Source organism: Bos taurus, chromosome 29, assembly GCF_002263795.3.
Source record: "Bos taurus isolate L1 Dominette 01449 registration number 42190680 breed Hereford chromosome 29, ARS-UCD2.0, whole genome shotgun sequence".
Classification (NCBI taxonomy): Eukaryota; Metazoa; Chordata; class Mammalia; order Artiodactyla; family Bovidae; genus Bos; species Bos taurus.
This window is the reverse complement of record NC_037356.1, coordinates 41,609,691-41,631,449: the sequence shown is the minus strand read 5'-3', so window position 1 is coordinate 41,631,449 and position 21,759 is coordinate 41,609,691. Positions and strand designations below refer to the sequence as shown.

Sequence of the window (21,759 nt, the reverse complement as noted above, 5' to 3'; positions counted from 1 at the left end):
TTTTGCATGTGTGGTAAGGTACTTTGATACTTTCCTCTTTATCTTTTTGTATCAACTGTCAGGTTTTCCTTTCTGGTTACCATAATTCATGCATAAAATTTTTTCGAGTTTGGATAGTTTATTTTAACCTGATAACAACTAACTTGAATTGCATGCAAAAACTCTATGAATTTACTTGCCACAAACACATAGGCATGTGCTATTGGTGTCAGAATGTACATTTTCTTATTCTATATTTATAAAAAAATTTATGGTCATGAATTTTTAACTTTTGTATTTAATTTTTATGTCGAAGCTGAAAGGTAATTTACATACCACCATCCCAGTGTTATATTATTATTTGTCTTTACATTTACCTCTACCAGTGAGACTTGTCCTTTTTTATGTGTCTGTGTTGCTGCTTAGCATTATTTATTTGCAACTTAAAGAGCTACCTGAACTTTTCTGAAACAATTATTTCGAATTCTTTGTCAGGCAGTTCATAGATATCCATTTCTTCAGGGTCAGTTCCTGAAGCTGCATTTTGTTTCTTTGGTTGTATCATATTTCTCCAATTCTTCATGATCCTTGTAACCTTGCATTTTTGAGGAAGCAGTCACCCTTTCCAGTCATTACAGACTGGCTTTGGCAGGGAAAGTTCTACACCAGTCACCTTGGCCAGAAACTCTGGACAGGCCAGTTGTCAGGGACCCTGGGTAGGCTGCCTTGTGAGGTTCACGGGCAGAGCCTGATGTCAGAATCCACAGACAGGCTTTCTCTTTCTTTCTGCCATGAAAGAACTTTTAGGCCAAAGGGAGTTTTCTCAGCACTGCTTGTGCTTTGTTGAGAGGAGCGTGACAGGAGGAAAGTGAAGCTTTTCTATTTACCCTTTAAAATGAGTCATTTCTCATTTTTGTGCTACACCAGGCTGATGAAACCTCTTGCCTGAATTCCGAGTATCTTAAAAAGAAACTTTCATCCATGGGCAGTTGTTAAATTGGTGTTTCCATGGAACAGGAAGGCTGGGACATCCTCTTCTGCCATCTTTCTGATGCTGATCTTTTTTTATCATTTGGTCTTTCATGCCATGTTTAAGAAACCATTGACTAACCAAAATCATGAATATGTAATCCTTCTGAAAATTCACAGTTTTAGTTCTTATATTCAAGTCCAGGATTCATTTTGAAACTTGTTTGTTAATGGTCATGTCTGACTCTTTGTGACTTCATGTACTATAGCCCACCAGGCTCCTCTGCCCACAGGATTTTCCAGACAAGAATACTGGAGTGGGTAGCCATTCCCTTCTCCAGGAGATCTTCCTGATCCAGGAATCAAATCCCAGTCTCCCACACTGCAGGCAGATTCCTTACTGTTTGAGCCACCCGGAAAGCCACATGGTATACGATAGAGGTCCTAAAACCTTATGTGTATGTATATCTTTTTCTCTAAGCATTATCTATGAAGAATGCCTTTCTCCCACTGACTTTTCTGGTCCCCTTCATTAAAAATCAGTTGGCCATAACTTTAGGGTTTATTTCTGTTGTCTCAATTTTATTCCTTTATGTCAAATTCTGTTCTAATGCCTGAATCACACTGTACTATCAGTTCAGTTCAGTTGCTCACTCGTGTCTGACTCTGTGACCCCATGAATTGCAGCATGCCAGGCCTCCCTGTCCATCACCAACTCCAAGAGTTCACCCAAACTCATGTCCATTGAGTCAGTGATGCCACCCAGCCATCTCATCCTCTGTCGTCCCCTTCTCCTTCTGCCCCCAATCCCTCCCAGAATCAGGGTCTTTTCCAATGAGTCAACTCTTGGTGACCAAAGTATTGGAGTTTCAGCTTTAGCATCAGTCCAACACCCAGGACTGATCTCCTCCAGAATGGACTTGTTGGATCTCCTTGCAGTCCAAGGGACTCTCAAGAGTCTTCTCCAACACCACAGTTCAAAAGCATCAATTCTTCAGTGCTCAGCTTTCTTCACAGTTCAACTCTCACACCCATACATGAACATTGGAAAAACCATAGCCTTGTTGAGATGGACCTTTGTTGGCAAAGTAATGTCTCTGTTTTTGAATATGCTATCTAGGTTGGTCATAACTTTCCTTCCAAGGAGTAAGCGTCTTTTAATTTCATGGCTGCAATCACCATCTGCAGTGATTTGGGAGCCCCCCAAAATAAAGTCTGACACTGTTTCCACTGTTTCCCCATCTATTTCCCATGAAGTGATGGGACCGGATGCCATGATCTTTGTTTCCTGAATGTTGAGCTTTAAGACAACTTTTTCACTCTCCACTTTCACTTTCATCAAGAGGCTTTTTAGTTCCTTTTCACTTTCTGCCATAAGGGTGGTGTCATCTGCATATCTCAGGTTATTGATATTTCTCCCAGCAATCTTGATTCCAGCTTGTGCTTCTTCCAGCCCAGCGTTTCTCATGATGTACTCTGCATATAAGTTAAATAAGCAGGGTGACAATATACAGCCTTGATGTACTCCTTTTCCTATTTGGATCCAGTCTGCTGTTCCATGTCCAGTTCTAACTGTTGCTTCCTGAACTGCATACAGGTTTCTCAAGAGGCAGTTCAGATGGTCTGGTATTCACATCTCTTTCAGGATTTTCCACAGTTTATTGTGATCCACGCAGTCAAAGGCTTTGGCATAGTCAATAAAGCAGAAATAGATGTTTTTCTGGAACTCTCTTGCTTTTTCCACGATCCAGCGGATGTTGGCAATTTGATCTCTGGTTCCTCTGTCTTTTCTAAAAGCAGCTTGAACATCTGGAAGTTCACGGTTCATGTATTGCTGAAGCCTGGCTTGGAGAATTTTGAGCATGACTTTACTAGCGTGTGAGATGAGTGCAATTGTGCGGTAGTTTGAGCATTCTTTGGCATTGCCTTTCTTTGGGATTGGAATGAAAACTGACCTTTTCCAGTCCTGTGGCCACTGCTGAGTTTTCCAAATTTTCTGCCATATTGAGTGCAGCACTTTACAGCCTCATCTTTAAGGATTCAAAATAGCTCAACTGGAATTCCATCACCTCCACTAGCTTTGTTCATAGTGATGCTTTCTAAGGCCCACTTGACTTCACATTCCAGGATGTCTGGCTCTAGGTGCATGATCACACCATCCTGATTATCTGGGTCGTGAAGATCTTTTTTGTACAGTTCTTCTGTGTATTCTTGCCACCTCTTCTTAATATCTTCTGCTTCTGTTAGGTCCATACCATTTCTGTCCTTTATCAAGCCCATCTTTGCATGAAATCTTCCTTTGGTATCTCTAATTTTCTTGAAGAGATCTCTAGTCTTTCCCATTCTGTTGTTTTCCTCTATTTCTTTGCATTGATCGCTGAGGAAGGCTTTCTTATCTCTCCTTGCTATTCTTTGGAACTCTGCATTCAGATACCTATATCTTTCCTTTGCTCCTTTGCTTTTCACTTCTCTTCTTTTCACAGCTATTTGTAAGGCCTCCCCAGACACCTGCGCAGCCACTGCTCCTTGGACCTGGGGTTGCTCCTCTCAACACTGTACTATAGCTTTGCAGTAATCCTCGAAATTGAAAAGTGAAAGTCCTCTAAGTTTTTCTTTTCCAATATTGTTTTGGCTAATCTGTATCCTTGAATCCATGTTAATATTAATAACAAAGATATTACAAATTGACAATTAGTGATATCATTGACAATTAAAGTCAATTTCTGCCCCAACAAGTCAGCTGAGATTTGGATAGAAATTGTGTTGAGAAGCATTGCTTTACTGACAACACTAAGCTTTTTGATACAAGACTGAGAGCTATCTTTCCATTTATATATTAGAGATCTTTATTTTCTTAGAACACTGTTTTTTTGGTTTATAGTTGACAATTCTTACACTCCTATTAATTTGTTAACAGAAAATACATATTATAAAACAATGTTTGTTTCATGACGAGAGTAGAAGACTAACACTATGAGTCACTTAAAAAGTGTTGGAGCTCAGTCGTAGAAATGGGATGAGCAGCTTTTGTATCACTCTGGGAGGACACCCTCCTGAGGCACCCCATGCTCCTGCAGGACATGTGGGGCACAGCACACATGGGGGAGCGTGTGGCTCAGGTCCTGCTGGAAGCCCAGGGAGCCTGCATGGTCCATCCAAGATGCTCTGGCCATAATGATCAAAGAGAAAAACCTGGGGTCAGAAGGGAATTGGTTCCTGGAGGGGCCAGGAAGACTATAGCCTTGCCCCTCCCTGTTCTGGACTGTAGAAGAGTCTCCTGGGCTGATGGTCCTGGTTGAGAAGATGGTGCCCAGTGGCCTTATGCTGGGTTTGTCCCCCAGGTGTCTGGGCCAAGGAAAAGCTGAAACTTTTTCTAACATGACCTGCCACTTCTCAATGGTGAGGCTGAAGTACCAAATGTATGTGTGGTCTCAGTGTGTGAGAGCTGCTGGCTGAAATTTTTGTACTTTATGTCCTGTCCATACTGGAGGAAGTGGCCAGGGTTAGCACCTCAAGCAGCAGCTCTGAGCTACAGAAGAAGAGCAAGATGCTGTTCATGATGGCTTCCAGGCGGATCACAGAGGTCTGCAACAGCAGGTAATAGGAGGCCACCATGGTGGACAGGAAGGTCAAGACCACATTAATACCATGTGGCATCTTCCATTGGCAGAGACTTCCCTTTGTACCAAAAAATAATCCAATTACTTCAGTTCCAAGATACAGGAAGAGCATCATCACATCCGGCACTAGATTGGCTGTTGGAAATGGGAGCAGGAGATCTTTAGACAGAAATGCAAAGGGTTCTAGCAGGAAATAGGTAGCACAATACCATCCATTCATAAAGGACAGGATTTCCAGGAGGGTATCTCACCTCATGGTACCATCTTCAGACTTCATCTATTAATTTTTTCTGTGTATTTTATTCTCTGTGTTACTCTTTTAAATAGATTTTTATAAGATTTATTTTTGGATTGTCTATTGCTAGTGTGGGTCAGATGGTAAATAATCTGTCTGCAATGTGGGAGGCCTGGGTTTGATCCCTGGATTGGGAAGATCCCTTGGAGGAGGGCATGGCAACCCACTCCAGCACTCTTGCCTGGAGAATCCCCATGAACAAAGGAGCCTGGTAGGCTCTATGGAGTCACAAAGAGTTGGACATGACTGAGCAACTAAGCATAGCACACACATTGCTAGTGTAGAGAAATACAACTGAGTTTTACAATTTATTTAGTATTCTGCAAAGTTGGTAAACTCATTTGTTACTTCTGATGGATATTTAGTGGATCCTTGGGAATTTCTACACACAAAATTATGTCATCTACAGATAAATACAGTTGTATTTTTTATTTTCTTATATATATATATATATATCTTGTATTTATTTTCCTGCTCTTAGTTATTCTCACTAAAACTTTGAATACATTGTTGAATATACATGGTGATAGTTGACATCATTATATTTTTCCTGGATTCATGGTGAAGAAATCAGTTTTTCACTATTTAGGATGAGAATTTCTGTAGGTTCTTTATATTTTCTCTTTATTAGGGGTTATAGTTGATACACTCCATAATTGTACATCTTGTGGAGATTGTACATATGCATACACTTACAATACCATCACTACACTAAGGAACTAGCCATACTATCTCCAGAAATTCCCTTCTGTTCTTTTGAAATCTTTTTAAATGAACACAACATAAGATCCATCCCTTTAACATATCATAAAATGCACAATACAATGTTGCTAACTAACTAACTAACTAACTATATACATATATATATATATGTATATAATATATAGCCTTATTCATCTTGAATAAAAAACTTTATACTCATTGGAAAATAATTTTCAACTTGCCCTATCCCTTTAGCTCCTGACAACTACCTTTCATTGTATTCTCTTCTTTTATGAATTTGACTATTTTAAAACCTTGTATAAGTAGAATTATGCTGTATTTGTCCTTCAGTAATCAGATTATTTCAGGTATCATAATGTCTATATGCTTATACACGTTGTCCCAATGGCAGGATTTCTCCTTTGTTATGCACAAATAATATTGCATCTTAAGCAAGACTTAAACACAGACTTGGGACTCTAAAAATCTTCAGAAGAAAAAGATAAGGAAGTGGGGTGGTCCTAAGATGGTGGAAGAATAGGACGGGGAGACCACTTTCTCCCCCACAAATTCATCAAAAGAACATTTAAACACTGAGTAAATTCCACAAAACAACTTCTGAATGCCAGCAGAGGACATCAGACACCCAGAAAAGCAGCCCATTGTCTTCAAAAGGAGGTAGGAAAAAATATAAAAGACAAAAAAAGAGACAAAAGAGGTAGGGACGGAGCTCCCAGGAAGGGAGTCTTAAAAAGAGAGAAGTTTCCAAACACCAGGAAACACTCTCACTGCCGAGTCTGTGGAGAGCCTTGGAAGCACAGAAGGCAACATAACAGGGAGGAAAAATAAATAAATAATTAAAACCCACAGATTATGAGCCCAACGGTAACTCTCCCAGTGGAGGAGCAGTGCAGACGCCTGCACCCGCCACTAGCAAGTGGGGGCTGGGCAGGGAGGCGCGGGCTGCATTGCTTAGAGTAAGGACCAGGCCTGAATGTCCCAAGGGCAATCTGAGTGAACTAACTTGGGCTAGCAAACCAGACTGCGGGATAGCTACCATGCGCAAAGCCCTAACCTAAGACACCACCAGGCCCATGCACAGAACAAAAGACTGAACAGAACTAGCCGGCTGCAGACCATCCCCCTCCAGTGACAGGCAGCCAGAGCCAGAAGGGGGCAATCGCAGCCCCAGAGAGATATCATCTACCAAACTGCAAGCAGGCTTCTTTCCTAAGACTTCCTGGGGTCCTGGACATCAGCCTGCAAAGGTGCACTGGTTGCACACCCAGAAAACCAAACTTCAGGGATGGGGGAGGTGATAAGTCGCAGCGACCGCGCTTGCCAAACACCTCATCACCTGAGCTGCTCGGACCTGGGAAGGGCACAAAATGCAGGCCCAATCAAGTCTGCGCCTCTGAGGACTACCTGAGTGCCTGAACCTAAGCAGCTTAGACCTGGGAGGTGCATGCAGCCCAGGGCCGGCCTCAGACGGTTCCGGGTGGAGCAACCTAGAGCCTGAGCAGTGTGGGAAGGGAGGGCACAAGCGCCATGAGTGGGGGCAGGCCCAGTGTGGCTTAGACACTGCGAGCACATGCCAGTGTTATTTGTTTGCAGCATCCCTCCCTCCCCACAGCGCGACTGAACAAGTGAGCTTAAAAAAGTGTCCACCACCGCCCCCTTATGTCAGGGTGGAAATCAGACACTGAAGAGACCAGCAAACAGAAGAAGCTAAAACAGAGGGAACCGCCTTGGAAGTGGCAGACGCAATAGATTAAAACCCTGTAGTTAGTACCGACTACATAGGAAGGGGCCTATAGATCTTGAGAAATATAAGCCGGACCAAGGAACTATCCTAAAATGAACTGACCCCACACTGCCGACAACAACAGCAGAGAAAGTCCTAAATATATTTTTACTATTTTTACGATAATTCTTTTTTTTAATTTTTTAAAAAATTTTAAGTTCTCTATTACTCCTTTAATTTTCATTTTTATAACTTACTATTACTTTGCAAAAAAAAAGACGCTATTTTTTAAAGCAAACTTCATATATATATATATTTTATAATTTTTGTGACTTTTTTTTTCTTCTTTTCTTTAATATTGTATTTTTGAAAATTAAACCTCTACTCTAGATTTTTAATCTTTGCTTTTTGGTATTTGTTATCAATTTTGTACCTTTAAGAACCCAATCTTCAGTACCCATTTTTACTTGGAAGCAAGATTACTGGCTTGACTGCTCTCTCCCCCTTTGGACTCTCCTTTTTCTCCACCAGGTCGCCTTTGTCCCCTCCCCCCACACCTTCTCTTCTCTACCCAATTCTGTGAATCTCTGTGTGTTCCAGAAGGTGGAGAACACTTAGGGAACTGAACACCGTAAGGATTTGTCTCTCTCCTTTTGATTGCCCCATTTTATCCTCCTGACCACCTCTGTCTCCTTCCCCCCTCTTCTATTCTCTGTATAACTCCGTGAACATCTCTGAGTGGTCCAGACTGTGGAGCGCACATAAGGAAGTGATTACTGGCTAGCTTACTCTCTCCTCTTTTGATTCCACCTCATCTCATTCAGGTCACCTCTAACACCCTCCTCCCTCTTCTCTTCTCCATGTAACTCTGTGAACCTCTCTGGTGTCACTCACTGTGGAGAAACTTTTCATCTTTAACCTAGATATTTTATCAATGGTGCTGTATAGAAGGAGAAGTCTTGAGACTACTGTAAAAATAAGACTGAAAACCAGAAGCAGGAGGCTTAAATCCAAATCCTGAGAACACCAGAGAACTGACTCCAGGGAACATTAATCGACAGGAGCTCATCAAACGCCTCCATACCTACACTGAAGCCAAGCACCACCCAGGGGCCAACAAGTTCCAGAGCAATACATACCATGCAATTCTCCAGCAACAGAGGAACACAGCCCTGAGCTTCAATATACAGGCTGCCCAAAGTTACTCCAAACCCATTGACATCTCATAACACATTACTGGACACTTGATTACACTCTAGACAGAAGAAATCCAGCTCCACCCACCAGAACACCGACACAAGCTTCCCTAACCAAGAAACCCTGACAAGCCACCCATACAACCCCACCCACAGCGAGGAAACTCCACAATAAAGAGAACTCCACAAACTGCCAGAATACAGAAAGGCCACCCCAAACTCAGCAATATAAACAAGATGAAGAGGCAGAGAAATATCCAGCAGGCAAAGGAACAGGATAAATGTCCATCAAACCAAACAAAAGAGGAAGAGATAGGGAATCTACCTGATAAAGAATTCCGAATGATGATAGTGAAAATGATCCAAAACCTTGAAATCATGGAATCTCAAAAATATACAAGCAACTCCTACAGCTCAACTCCAGAAAAATAAATGACCCAATCAAAAAAGGGGCCAAAGAACTAAATAGACATTTCTCCAAAGAAGACATACAGATGGCTAACAAACACATGAAAAGATGCTCAACATCACTCATTATCAGAGAAATGCAAATCAAAACCACTATGAGGTACCATTTCACACCAGTCAGACTGGCTGTGATCCAAAAGTCTACAAGTAATAAGTGCTGGAGAGGGTGTGGAGAAAAGGGAACCCTCTTACACTGTTGGTGGGAATGCAAACTAGTACAGCCACTATGGAGAACAGTGTGGAGATTCCTTAAAAAACTGGAAATAGAACTGCCTTATGATCCAGCAATCCCACTGCTGGGCATACACACTGAGGAAACCAGAAGGGAAAGAGACACGTGTACCCCAATGTTCATCGCAGCACTGTTTATAATAGCCAGGACATGGAAGCAACCTAGATGTCCATCAGCAGATGAATGGATAAGAAAGCTGTGGTACATATACACAATGGAGTATTACTCAGCCATTAAAAAGAATACATTTGAATCAGTTCTAATGAGGTGGATGAAACTGGAGCCTATTATACAGAGTGAAGTAAGCCAGAAGGAAAAACAGAAATACAGTATACTAACGCATATATATGGAATTTAGAAAGATGGTAACAATAACCTGGTGTACGAGACAGCAAAAGAGACACTGATGTATAGAACAGTCTTATGGACTCTGTGGGAGAGGGAGAGGGTGGGAAGATTTGGGAGAGTGACATTGAAACATGTAGAATATCATGTAAGAAACGAGTTGCCAGTCCAGGTTCGATGCGCGATACTGGATGCTTGGGGCTGGTGCACTGGGACGACCCAGAGGGATGGTGTGGGGAGGGAGGAGGGAGGAGGGTTCAGGATGGGGAACACATGTATGCCTGTGGCGGATTCATTTTGATATTTGGCAAAACTAATACAATTATGTAAAGTTTAAAAATAAAATAAAAAAAAATGGAATCACAGATAAATAGCCTAGAGACAAGGATTGAGAAGACGAAAGGAAGGTTTAACAAGGACCTAGAATAAATAAAAAAGAATCAATATATAATGAATAATGCAATAAATGAGATAAAAAACACTCTGGAGGCAACAAATAGTAGAATAATGGAGGCAGAAGATAGGATTAGTGAAGTAGAAGATAGAATGGTAGAAATAAATGAATCAGAGAGGAAAAAAGAAAAGCGAATTAAAAGAAATGAGGACAATCTCAGAGACCTCCAGGACAATAGTAAATGCTACAACATTCGAATCATAGGAGTCCCAGAAGAAGAAGATAATAAGAAAGACCATGAGAAAATACTTGAGGAGATAATAGTTGAAAACTTCCCTAAAGTGGGGAAGGAAATAATCACCCAAGCCCAAGAAACCCAGAGAGTCCCAAACAGGATAAACCCAAGGCAAAACACCCCAAGACACATATTAATCAAATTAACAAAGATCAAATACAAAGAACAAATATTAAAAACAGCAAGGGAAAAACAAAAATAACACACAAGGGGATTACCATAAGGATAACAACTGATCTTTCAATAGAAACTCTTCAGGCCAGGAGGGAATGGCAAGACACACTTAAAGTGATGAAGGAAAATAACCTACAACCCAGATTACTGTACCCAGCAAAGACCTCATTCAAATATGAAGGAGAAATCAAAAGCTTTACAGACAAGCAAAAGCTGAGAGAATTCAGCACCACCAAACCAGCTCTCCAACAAATGCTAAAGGATCTTCTCTAGACAGGAAACACAAAAAGGGTGTATAAACTCAAACCCAAAACAATAAAGTAAATGGCAACGGGATCATACTTATCAATAATTACCTTAAACGTAAATGGGTTGAATGCCCCAACCAAAAGACAAAGACTGGCTGAATGGATACAAAAACAAGACCCTTATATATGTTGTCTACAAGAGACCCACCTCAAAACAGGGGACACATACAGACTGAAAGTGAAGGGCTGGAAAAAGATATTCCGTGCAAATAGAGACCAAAAGAAAGCAGGAGTAGCAATACTCATATCAGATAAAATAGACTTTAAAACAAAAGGTGTGAAAAGAGACAAAGAAGCACATTACATAATGATCAAAGGATCAATCCAAGAGAAGATATAACAATTATAAATATATATATGCACCCAACATAGGAGAACTGCAATATGTAAGACAAATGCTAACAAGTATGAAAGAGGAAATTAAGAGTAACACAATAATAGTGGGAGACTTTAATACCCCACTCACACCTATGGATAGATCAACTAAACAGAAAATTAACAAGGAAACACAAACTTTAAATGATACAATAGACCAGTTAGACCTAATTGATATCTATAGGACATTTCACCCCCCAAACAATGAATTTCACCTTTTTCTCAAGCATACACGGAACCTTCTCCAGGATAGATCACATCCTGGGCCATAAATCTAGCCTTGGTAAATTAAAAAAAAAAAAAATTGAAATCATTCCAAGCATCTTTTCTGACCACAATGCAGTAAGATTAGATCTCAATTACAGGAGAAAAACTATCAAAAATTCCAACATATGGAGGCTGAATAACCAAACAAATCACAGAAGAAATCAAAAATGAAATCAAAATATGCAATGAATGAAACGAATGAAAATGAAAACACAACAACCCAAAACCTGTGGGACACTGTAAAAACAGTGCTAAGGGGAAACTTCATAGCAATACAGGTATACCTCAAAAAAACAAGAAAAAAGTCAAATAAATAACCTAAGTCTACACCTAAAGCAACTAGAAAAGGAAGAAATGAAGAATCCCAGGGTTAGTAGAAGGAAAGAAATCTTAAAAATTAGGGCAGAAATAAATGCAAAAGAAACAAAAGAGACCATAGCAAAAATCAACAAAGCCAAAAGCTGGTTCTTTGAAAGGATAAATAAAATAGACAAACCATTAGCCAAACTCATCAAGAAACAAAGGAAGAAAAATCAAGTCAATAAAATTAGAAATGAAAATGGAGAGATCACAACAGACAACAGAAAAATACAAAGGATCATAAGAGACTACTATCAGCAATTATATGCCAATAAAATGGACAACGTGGAAGAAATGGACAAATTCTTAGAAAAGCACAACTTTCCAAAACTGAACCAGGAAGAAATAGAAAACCTTAACAGGCCCATCACAAGCATGGAAATTGAAACTGTAATCAGGAATCTTCCAGCAGACAAAAGTCCAGGTCCAGACGGCTTCACAGCTGAATTTTACCAAAAATTTAGAGAATAACTAGCATCTATCCTATTCAAACTCTTCCAGAAAATTGCAGAGGAAGGTAAACTGCCAAACTCATTCTATGAGGCCACCATCACCCTATACCAAAACCTGACAAAGATGTCACAAAAAAAGAAAACTACAGGCCAATATCACTGATGAACATAGATGTAAAAATCCTTAACAAAATTCTAGCAGACAAAATCCAACAACACATTAAAAAGATCATACATCCTGACCAACTGGGCTTTATCCCAGGGGTGCAAGGATTCTTCAATATCCGCAAATCTATCAATGTAATACACCACATTAACAAATTGAAAAATAAAAGCCATATGATTATCTCAATAGATGCAGAGAAAGCCTTTGACAAAATTCAACACCCATTTATGATAAAAACTCTCCAGAAAGCAGGACTAGAAGGAACATACCTCAACATAATAAAAGCTATATATGACAAACCCACAGCAAACATTATCCTCAATGGTGAAAAATTCAAAGCATTTCCCCTAAAGTCAGGAACAAGACAAGAGTGCCCACTTTCACCACTACTATTCAACATAGTTTTGGAAGTTTTGGCCACAGCAATCAGAGCAGAAAAAGAAATAAAAGGAATCCAAATTGGAAAAGAAGAAGTAAAACTCTCACTGTTTGCCGATGACATTATCCTCTACATAGAATACCCTAGAGATTCCACCAGAAAATTACTAGAGTTGATCAAGGAATATAGTACAGTTGCAGGATATAAAATCAACACACAGAAATCCCTTGCATTCCTATACACTAATAATGAGAAAATAGAAAAAGAAATTAAGGAAACAATTCCATTCACCATTGCAACGAAAAGAATAAAATACTTAGGAATATATCTACCTAAAGAAACTAAAGACCTATATATAGAAAACTATAAAACACTGGTGAAAGGAATCAAAGAGGACACTAATAGATGGAGAAAATATACCATATTCATGGATCAGAAGAATCAATATAGTGAAAATGAGTATACTACCCAAAGCAATTTATAGATTCAATGCAATCCCTATCAAGCTCCCAATGGTATTTTTCACAGAGCTAGAACAAATAATTTCACAATTTGTATGGAAATACAAAAAACTTTGAATAGCCAAAGCAATCTTGAGAAAGAAGAATGGAACTGGAGAAATCAACCTGCCTGACTTCAGGCTCTACTACAAAGCCACAGTCATCAAGACAGTATGGTATTGGCACAAAGACAGTAATATAGACCAATGGAGTAAAATAGAAAGCCCAGAGATAAATCCACACACATATGGACACCTTATCTTTGACAAAGGAGGCAAGAATATACAGTGGAGAACAGACAATCTCTTTAACAAGCGGTGCTGGGAAAACTGGTCAACCACTTGTAAAAGAATGAAACTAGAACACTTTCTAACACCATACACAAAAATAAACTCAAAATGGATTAAAGATCTAAATGTAAGACCAGAAACTATAAAACTCCTAGAGGAGAACATAGGCAAAACACTCTCCGACATACATCACAGAAGGATTCTCTATGACCCACCTCCCAGAATATGGGAAATAAAAGCAAAAATAAACAAATGGGACCTAATTAAAATTAAAAGCTTCTGCACAACAAAGGAAACTATAAGCAAGGTGAAAAGACAGCCTTCAGAATGGGAGAAAATAATAGCAAATGAAGCAACTGACAAACAACTAGTCTCAAAAATACACAAGCAACTCCTGCAGCTCAATTCCAGGAAAATAAACGACCCAATCAAAAAAGGGGCCAAAGAACTAAATAGACATTTCTCCAAAGAAGACATACAGATGGCTAACAAACCCATGAAAAGATGCTCAACATCACTCATTATCAAAGAAATGCAAATCAAAATAATGAGGTACCATTTCACACCAGTCTGAATGGCTGTGATCCAAAAGTCTACAAGTAATAAATGCTGGAGAGGGTGTGGAAAAAAGGGAACCCTCTTACACTGTTGGTGGGAATGCAAACTAGTACAGCCACTATGGAGAACAGTGTGGAGATTCCTTAAAAAACTGGAAATAGAACTGCCTTATGATCCAGCAATCCCACTGCTGGGCATACACACTGAGGAAACCAGAAGGGAAAGAGACACGTGTACCCCAATGTTCATCGCAGCACTGTTTATAATAGCCAGGACATGGAAGCAACCTAGATGTCCATCAGCAGATGAATGGATAAGAAAGCTGTGGTACATATACACAATGGAGTATTACTCAGCCATTAAAAAGAATACATTTGAATCAGTTCTAATGAGGTGGATGAAACTGGAGCCTATTATACAGAGTGAAGTAAGCCAGAAGGAAAAACAGAAATACAGTATACTAACGCATATATATGGAATTTAGAAAGATGGTAACAATAACCTGGTGTACGAGACAGCAAAAGAGACACTGATGTATAGAACAGTCTTATGGACTCTGTGGGAGAGGGAGAGGGTGGGAAGATTTGGGAGAGTGACATTGAAACATGTAGAATATCATGTAAGAAACGAGTTGCCAGTCCAGGTTCGATGCGCGATACTGGATGCTTGGGGCTGGTGCACTGGGACGACCCAGAGGGATGGTGTGGGGAGGGAGGAGGGAGGAGGGTTCAGGATGGGGAACACATGTATGCCTGTGGCGGATTCATTTTGATATTTGGCAAAACTAATACAATTATGTAAAGTTTAAAAATAAAATAAAAAAAAATGGAATCACAGATAAATAGCCTAGAGACAAGGATTGAGAAGACGAAAGGAAGGTTTAACAAGGACCTAGAATAAATAAAAAAGAATCAATATATAATGAATAATGCAATAAATGAGATAAAAAACACTCTGGAGGCAACAAATAGTAGAATAATGGAGGCAGAAGATAGGATTAGTGAAGTAGAAGATAGAATGGTAGAAATAAATGAATCAGAGAGGAAAAAAGAAAAGCGAATTAAAAGAAATGAGGACAATCTCAGAGACCTCCAGGACAATAGTAAATGCTACAACATTCGAATCATAGGAGTCCCAGAAGAAGAAGATAATAAGAAAGACCATGAGAAAATACTTGAGGAGATAATAGTTGAAAACTTCCCTAAAGTGGGGAAGGAAATAATCACCCAAGTCCAAGAAACCCAGAGAGTCCCAAACAGGATAAACCCAAGGCAAAACACCCCAAGACACATATTAATCAAATTAACAAAGATCAAATACAAAGAACAAATATTAAAAACAGCAAGGGAAAAACAAAAATAACACACAAGGGGATTACCATAAGGATAACAACTGATCTTTCAATAGAAACTCTTCAGGCCAGGAGGGAATGGCAAGACACACTTAAAGTGATGAAGGAAAATAACCTACAACCCAGATTACTGTACCCAGCAAAGACCTCATTCAAATATGAAGGAGAAATCAAAAGCTTTACAGACAAGCAAAAGCTGAGAGAATTCAGCACCACCAAACCAGCTCTCCAACAAATGCTAAAGGATCTTCTCTAGACAGGAAACACAAAAAGGGTGTATAAACTCAAACCCAAAACAATAAAGTAAATGGCAACGGGATCATACTTATCAATAATTACCTTAAACGTAAATGGGTTGAATGCCCCAACCAAAAGACAAAGACTGGCTGAATGGATACAAAAACAAGACCCTTATATATGTTGTCTACAAGAGACCCACCTCAAAACAGGGGACACATACAGACTGAAAGTGAAGGGCTGGAAAAAGATATTCCGTGCAAATAGAGACCAAAAGAAAGCAGGAGTAGCAATACTCATATCAGATAAAATAGACTTTAAAACAAAAGGTGTGAAAAGAGACAAAGAAGCACATTACATAATGATCAAAGGATCAATCCAAGAGAAGATATAACAATTATAAATATATATATGCACCCAACATAGGAGAACTGCAATATGTAAGACAAATGCTAACAAGTATGAAAGAGGAAATTAAGAGTAACACAATAATAGTGGGAGACTTTAATACCCCACTCACACCTATGGATAGATCAACTAAACAGAAAATTAACAAGGAAACACAAACTTTAAATGATACAATAGACCAGTTAGACCTAATTGATATCTATAGGACATTTCACCCCCCAAACAATGAATTTCACCTTTTTCTCAAGCATACACGGAACCTTCTCCAGGATAGATCACATCCTGGGCCATAAATCTAGCCTTGGTAAATTAAAAAAAAAAAAAATTGAAATCATTCCAAGCATCTTTTCTGACCACAATGCAGTAAGATTAGATCTCAATTACAGGAGAAAAACTATCAAAAATTCCAACATATGGAGGCTGAATAACCAAACAAATCACAGAAGAAATCAAAAATGAAATCAAAATATGCAATGAATGAAACGAATGAAAATGAAAACACAACAACCCAAAACCTGTGGGACACTGTAAAAACAGTGCTAAGGGGAAACTTCATAGCAATACAGGTATACCTCAAAAAAACAAGAAAAAAGTCAAATAAATAACCTAAGTCTACACCTAAAGCAACTAGAAAAGGAAGAAATGAAGAATCCCAGGGTTAGTAGAAGGAAAGAAATCTTAAAAATTAGGGCAGAAATAAATGCAAAAGAAACAAAAGAGACCATAGCAAAAATCAACAAAGCCAAAAGCTGGTTCTTTGAAAGGATAAATAAAATAGACAAACCATTAGCCAAACTCATCAAGAAACAAAGGAAGAAAAATCAAGTCAATAAAATTAGAAATGAAAATGGAGAGATCACAACAGACAACAGAAAAATACAAAGGATCATAAGAGACTACTATCAGCAATTATATGCCAATAAAATGGACAACGTGGAAGAAATGGACAAATTCTTAGAAAAGCACAACTTTCCAAAACTGAACCAGGAAGAAATAGAAAACCTTAACAGGCCCATCACAAGCATGGAAATTGAAACTGTAATCAGGAATCTTCCAGCAGACAAAAGTCCAGGTCCAGACGGCTTCACAGCTGAATTTTACCAAAAATTTAGAGAATAACTAGCATCTATCCTATTCAAACTCTTCCAGAAAATTGCAGAGGAAGGTAAACTGCCAAACTCATTCTATGAGGCCACCATCACCCTATACCAAAACCTGACAAAGATGTCACAAAAAAAGAAAACTACAGGCCAATATCACTGATGAACATAGATGTAAAAATCCTTAACAAAATTCTAGCAGACAAAATCCAACAACACATTAAAAAGATCATACATCCTGACCAACTGGGCTTTATCCCAGGGGTGCAAGGATTCTTCAATATCCGCAAATCTATCAATGTAATACACCACATTAACAAATTGAAAAATAAAAGCCATATGATTATCTCAATAGATGCAGAGAAAGCCTTTGACAAAATTCAACACCCATTTATGATAAAAACTCTCCAGAAAGCAGGACTAGAAGGAACATACCTCAACATAATAAAAGCTATATATGACAAACCCACAGCAAACATTATCCTCAATGGTGAAAAATTCAAAGCATTTCCCCTAAAGTCAGGAACAAGACAAGAGTGCCCACTTTCACCACTACTATTCAACATAGTTTTGGAAGTTTTGGCCACAGCAATCAGAGCAGAAAAAGAAATAAAAGGAATCCAAATTGGAAAAGAAGAAGTAAAACTCTCACTGTTTGCCGATGACATTATCCTCTACATAGAATACCCTAGAGATTCCACCAGAAAATTACTAGAGTTGATCAAGGAATATAGTACAGTTGCAGGATATAAAATCAACACACAGAAATCCCTTGCATTCCTATACACTAATAATGAGAAAATAGAAAAAGAAATTAAGGAAACAATTCCATTCACCATTGCAACGAAAAGAATAAAATACTTAGGAATATATCTACCTAAAGAAACTAAAGACCTATATATAGAAAACTATAAAACACTGGTGAAAGGAATCAAAGAGGACACTAATAGATGGAGAAAATATACCATATTCATGGATCAGAAGAATCAATATAGTGAAAATGAGTATACTACCCAAAGCAATTTATAGATTCAATGCAATCCCTATCAAGCTCCCAATGGTATTTTTCACAGAGCTAGAACAAATAATTTCACAATTTGTATGGAAATACAAAAAACTTTGAATAGCCAAAGCAATCTTGAGAAAGAAGAATGGAACTGGAGAAATCAACCTGCCTGACTTCAGGCTCTACTACAAAGCCACAGTCATCAAGACAGTATGGTATTGGCACAAAGACAGTAATATAGACCAATGGAGTAAAATAGAAAGCCCAGAGATAAATCCACACACATATGGACACCTTATCTTTGACAAAGGAGGCAAGAATATACAGTGGAGAACAGACAATCTCTTTAACAAGCGGTGCTGGGAAAACTGGTCAACCACTTGTAAAAGAATGAAACTAGAACACTTTCTAACACCATACACAAAAATAAACTCAAAATGGATTAAAGATCTAAATGTAAGACCAGAAACTATAAAACTCCTAGAGGAGAACATAGGCAAAACACTCTCCGACATACATCACAGAAGGATTCTCTATGACCCACCTCCCAGAATATGGGAAATAAAAGCAAAAATAAACAAATGGGACCTAATTAAAATTAAAAGCTTCTGCACAACAAAGGAAACTATAAGCAAGGTGAAAAGACAGCCTTCAGAATGGGAGAAAATAATAGCAAATGAAGCAACTGACAAACAACTAGTCTCAAAAATACACAAGCAACTCCTGCAGCTCAATTCCAGGAAAATAAACGACCCAATCAAAAAAGGGGCCAAAGAACTAAATAGACATTTCTCCAAAGAAGACATACAGATGGCTAACAAACCCATGAAAAGATGCTCAACATCACTCATTATCAAAGAAATGCAAATCAAAATAATGAGGTACCATTTCACACCAGTCTGAATGGCTGTGATCCAAAAGTCTACAAGTAATAAATGCTGGAGAGGGTGTGGAAAAAAGGGAACCCTCTTACACTGTTGGTGGGAATGCAAACTAGTACAGCCACTATGGAGAACAGTGTGGAGATACCTTAAAAAACTGGAAATAGAACTGCCTTATGATCCAGCAATCCCACTGCTGGGCATACACACCGAGGAAACCAGAATTGAAAGAGACACGTGTACCCCAGTGTTCATCTCAGCACTGTTTATAACAGCCAGGACATGGAAACAACCTAGATGTCCATCAGCAGATGAATGGATAAGAAAGCTGTGATACATATACACAATGGAGTAGTACTCAGCCATTACAAAGAATACATTTGAACCAGTTCAATGAGGTGGATGAAACTGGAGCCTATTATACAGAGTGAAGTAAGCCAGAAAGAAAAACACCAATACAGTATAGTAACACATATATATGGAATTTAGAAAGATGGTAACGATAACCTTGTATGCGAGACAGCAAAAGAGACACAGAAGTATAGAACAGCCTTCTGGACTCTGTGAGAGACGGTGAGGGTGGGATGATTTGGGAGAATGGCATTGAAACATGTATAATATCATGTAAGAAATGAATCACCAGTCCAGGTTTGATGCAGGATACAGAATGCTTGGGGCTGGTGCACTGGGATGACCCAGAGGGATGGTATGGGGAGGGAGGTGAGAGAGGGTTTCAGGATGGGGAACACATGTACACCGGTGACGGATTCATGTTGATGTATGGCAAAACCAATACAATATTGTAAAGTAAAGAAAAGAAAAGAAAAGGATAGGGAAAATCTTCTTTGACATTATTGTTGACAAGATTTCTAGGATTTGGCATGAACATCACAGGCAACAAGACCAAAGATAGAAAAGTGGGACTACGTCAAACTCGAAAACTTCTAAAAAGCAAATGAAATAATCAACAAAGTGAAAAGGTATACATGCTCTTTGTTAGGGTGAAGTCCCCTCCTATTGCTCATTTCTCATCTATTTTCTAAAAGAGTTTGTGAAGGATTCATGTTAATTCCTTTGAAATATTTGGTAGAGTTTACCAGTGAAGCTAAATGAACTTGAGCTTGAGCTTGAGTTTTAAAATTACTAACTCAAGATCTTTAACCTTTATGGTCTTATTTAGATTTTCTATTCCTTCTTCATGTCAGTTTTGGTAAATTTTGTCTTTCTAGGAATGTGTCCATTTCATGAAAGTTATCTTTTTCTTTCTTCCGATGAATATTCCTTCCAATCAGTCCTGAATATGTATTGGAAGGACTGATGCTGAAACTGAAACTCCAATACTTTGGTCATCTGATGCAAAGAACTGACTCATTGGAAAAGACCCTGATGCTGGGAAAGATTGAAGGCAGGAGGAGAAGGGGATGACAGAGGACGAAATGGGTAGATGGCATCACCAACCCAATGGACATGAGTTTGAGTAAACTCTGGGAGTTGATGATGCACAGGGAGGCCTGGTGTGCTGCAGTCCATGGGGTCGCCAAGAGTCGGACACGACTGAGAGACTGAACTGAACTGATTCCACTATTGTTTAGTTATTAGTTTGTACTGATTGTGATTTCTATCATTTCATTCATCTAAAAATGATTGCTTCACATACTCCTCATACATTTTTTTTTTTTTTTTTTACTTTGGAGGGACCTATATGAACCCTTGGTTAATTTAACACTGAGCAGTTAGAGTTTTGATATTTACCTTAGTGCAGGCTGGCATATGCTAGTTTTGAGGTAGTGACCTCCAAGTTTTGCCTCATGTACGCATTACATTCTTAAAAATGAATGTACTTTGCAGCAGATCAAGCATGTTTGTGACTTACACTGTACCCCTATGGGGCTACCTAGAAGGGTCACTGTAATGAAATTTGAGCTCTCAAGAAATTACTCTCAGTTCATTCATCCTGTAATTCATTTATTCAGTTAGTGTTTCTTTTGTTAACTTTGCATCCAGTATTGTAGTAAATAACAAAAATCAAATAGCAATAATGGCTTTCAAAAATTGTGCAAGGCACAAATAAATACTTTTCCTTATTAAAAAAAAAGAAATTTTAAAGGCAAAAATAAAAAATAGGATGATGGAAGTGAACAGGAAGCAGAGAAATACATACAGTTGGTAACAAAACAGAGAGAAGATGAAGAGGGAGAAATTGTGAAACCATGCTCCATAGGATTAATGGAAGCTGGCACTTAACAGAACTTATTGAACATGTCTTACAGAGTAAAAGATATGGGAACCGTTTCTTAGAAAACCCTCTACTTGTAACCTGCCTTTACTAGCTAAGCCTACTTTAGTTATTTTTTTCCCTTGTCTCTAACTACAAACCCTCCCAGCTTCATGAACTGTATGTAATTTATCATCAGACTTCTAACCACATACTTCTGACGTATGAATCACCATAGTAATGGGAGCTTAAGTTGTTTTCCAAGAATTTGGAGTCAGCTCCTATCCAATACTCACCTGGCTTCCCAGGTGATGCTAGGAGCAAAGAATCCACCTACCAATGCAGGAGACTGAAGAGACTCAAGGGTTCGATCCCTGGGTTAGGAAGATCCCCTAGAGGTGGGCATGGCAACCCACTCCAGTATTCTTGCCTGGAGAATCCCATGGATAGAGGAGCCTGGAAGGTTGCAGTCCATAGAGTCACACAGAGTTGG

The 21,759-nt window shown here is 38.9% G+C and overlaps 1 protein-coding gene across 1 annotated transcript; it reads right to left on the bottom strand.

The window, feature by feature from the left end:
• Window positions 1-3,850: 3,850 nt before the first annotated feature.
• Window positions 3,851-5,250, bottom strand: LOC112444902 (transmembrane protein 216-like). The gene has a single exon (XM_059883199.1). The coding sequence runs from the start codon at window positions 4,786-4,788 to the stop codon at window positions 4,417-4,419; it is 372 nt and encodes a 123-aa protein (XP_059739182.1). The 5' UTR covers window positions 4,789-5,250; the 3' UTR covers window positions 3,851-4,416.
• Between the last annotated feature and the right edge of the window lie 16,509 nt (window positions 5,251-21,759).

Excerpts from the sequence above, each read along its gene's own strand:
- LOC112444902 (XM_059883199.1), bottom strand. The coding sequence starts at position 4,788 with ATGAATGGATGGTATTGTGCTACCTATTTCCTGCTAGAACCCTTTGCA.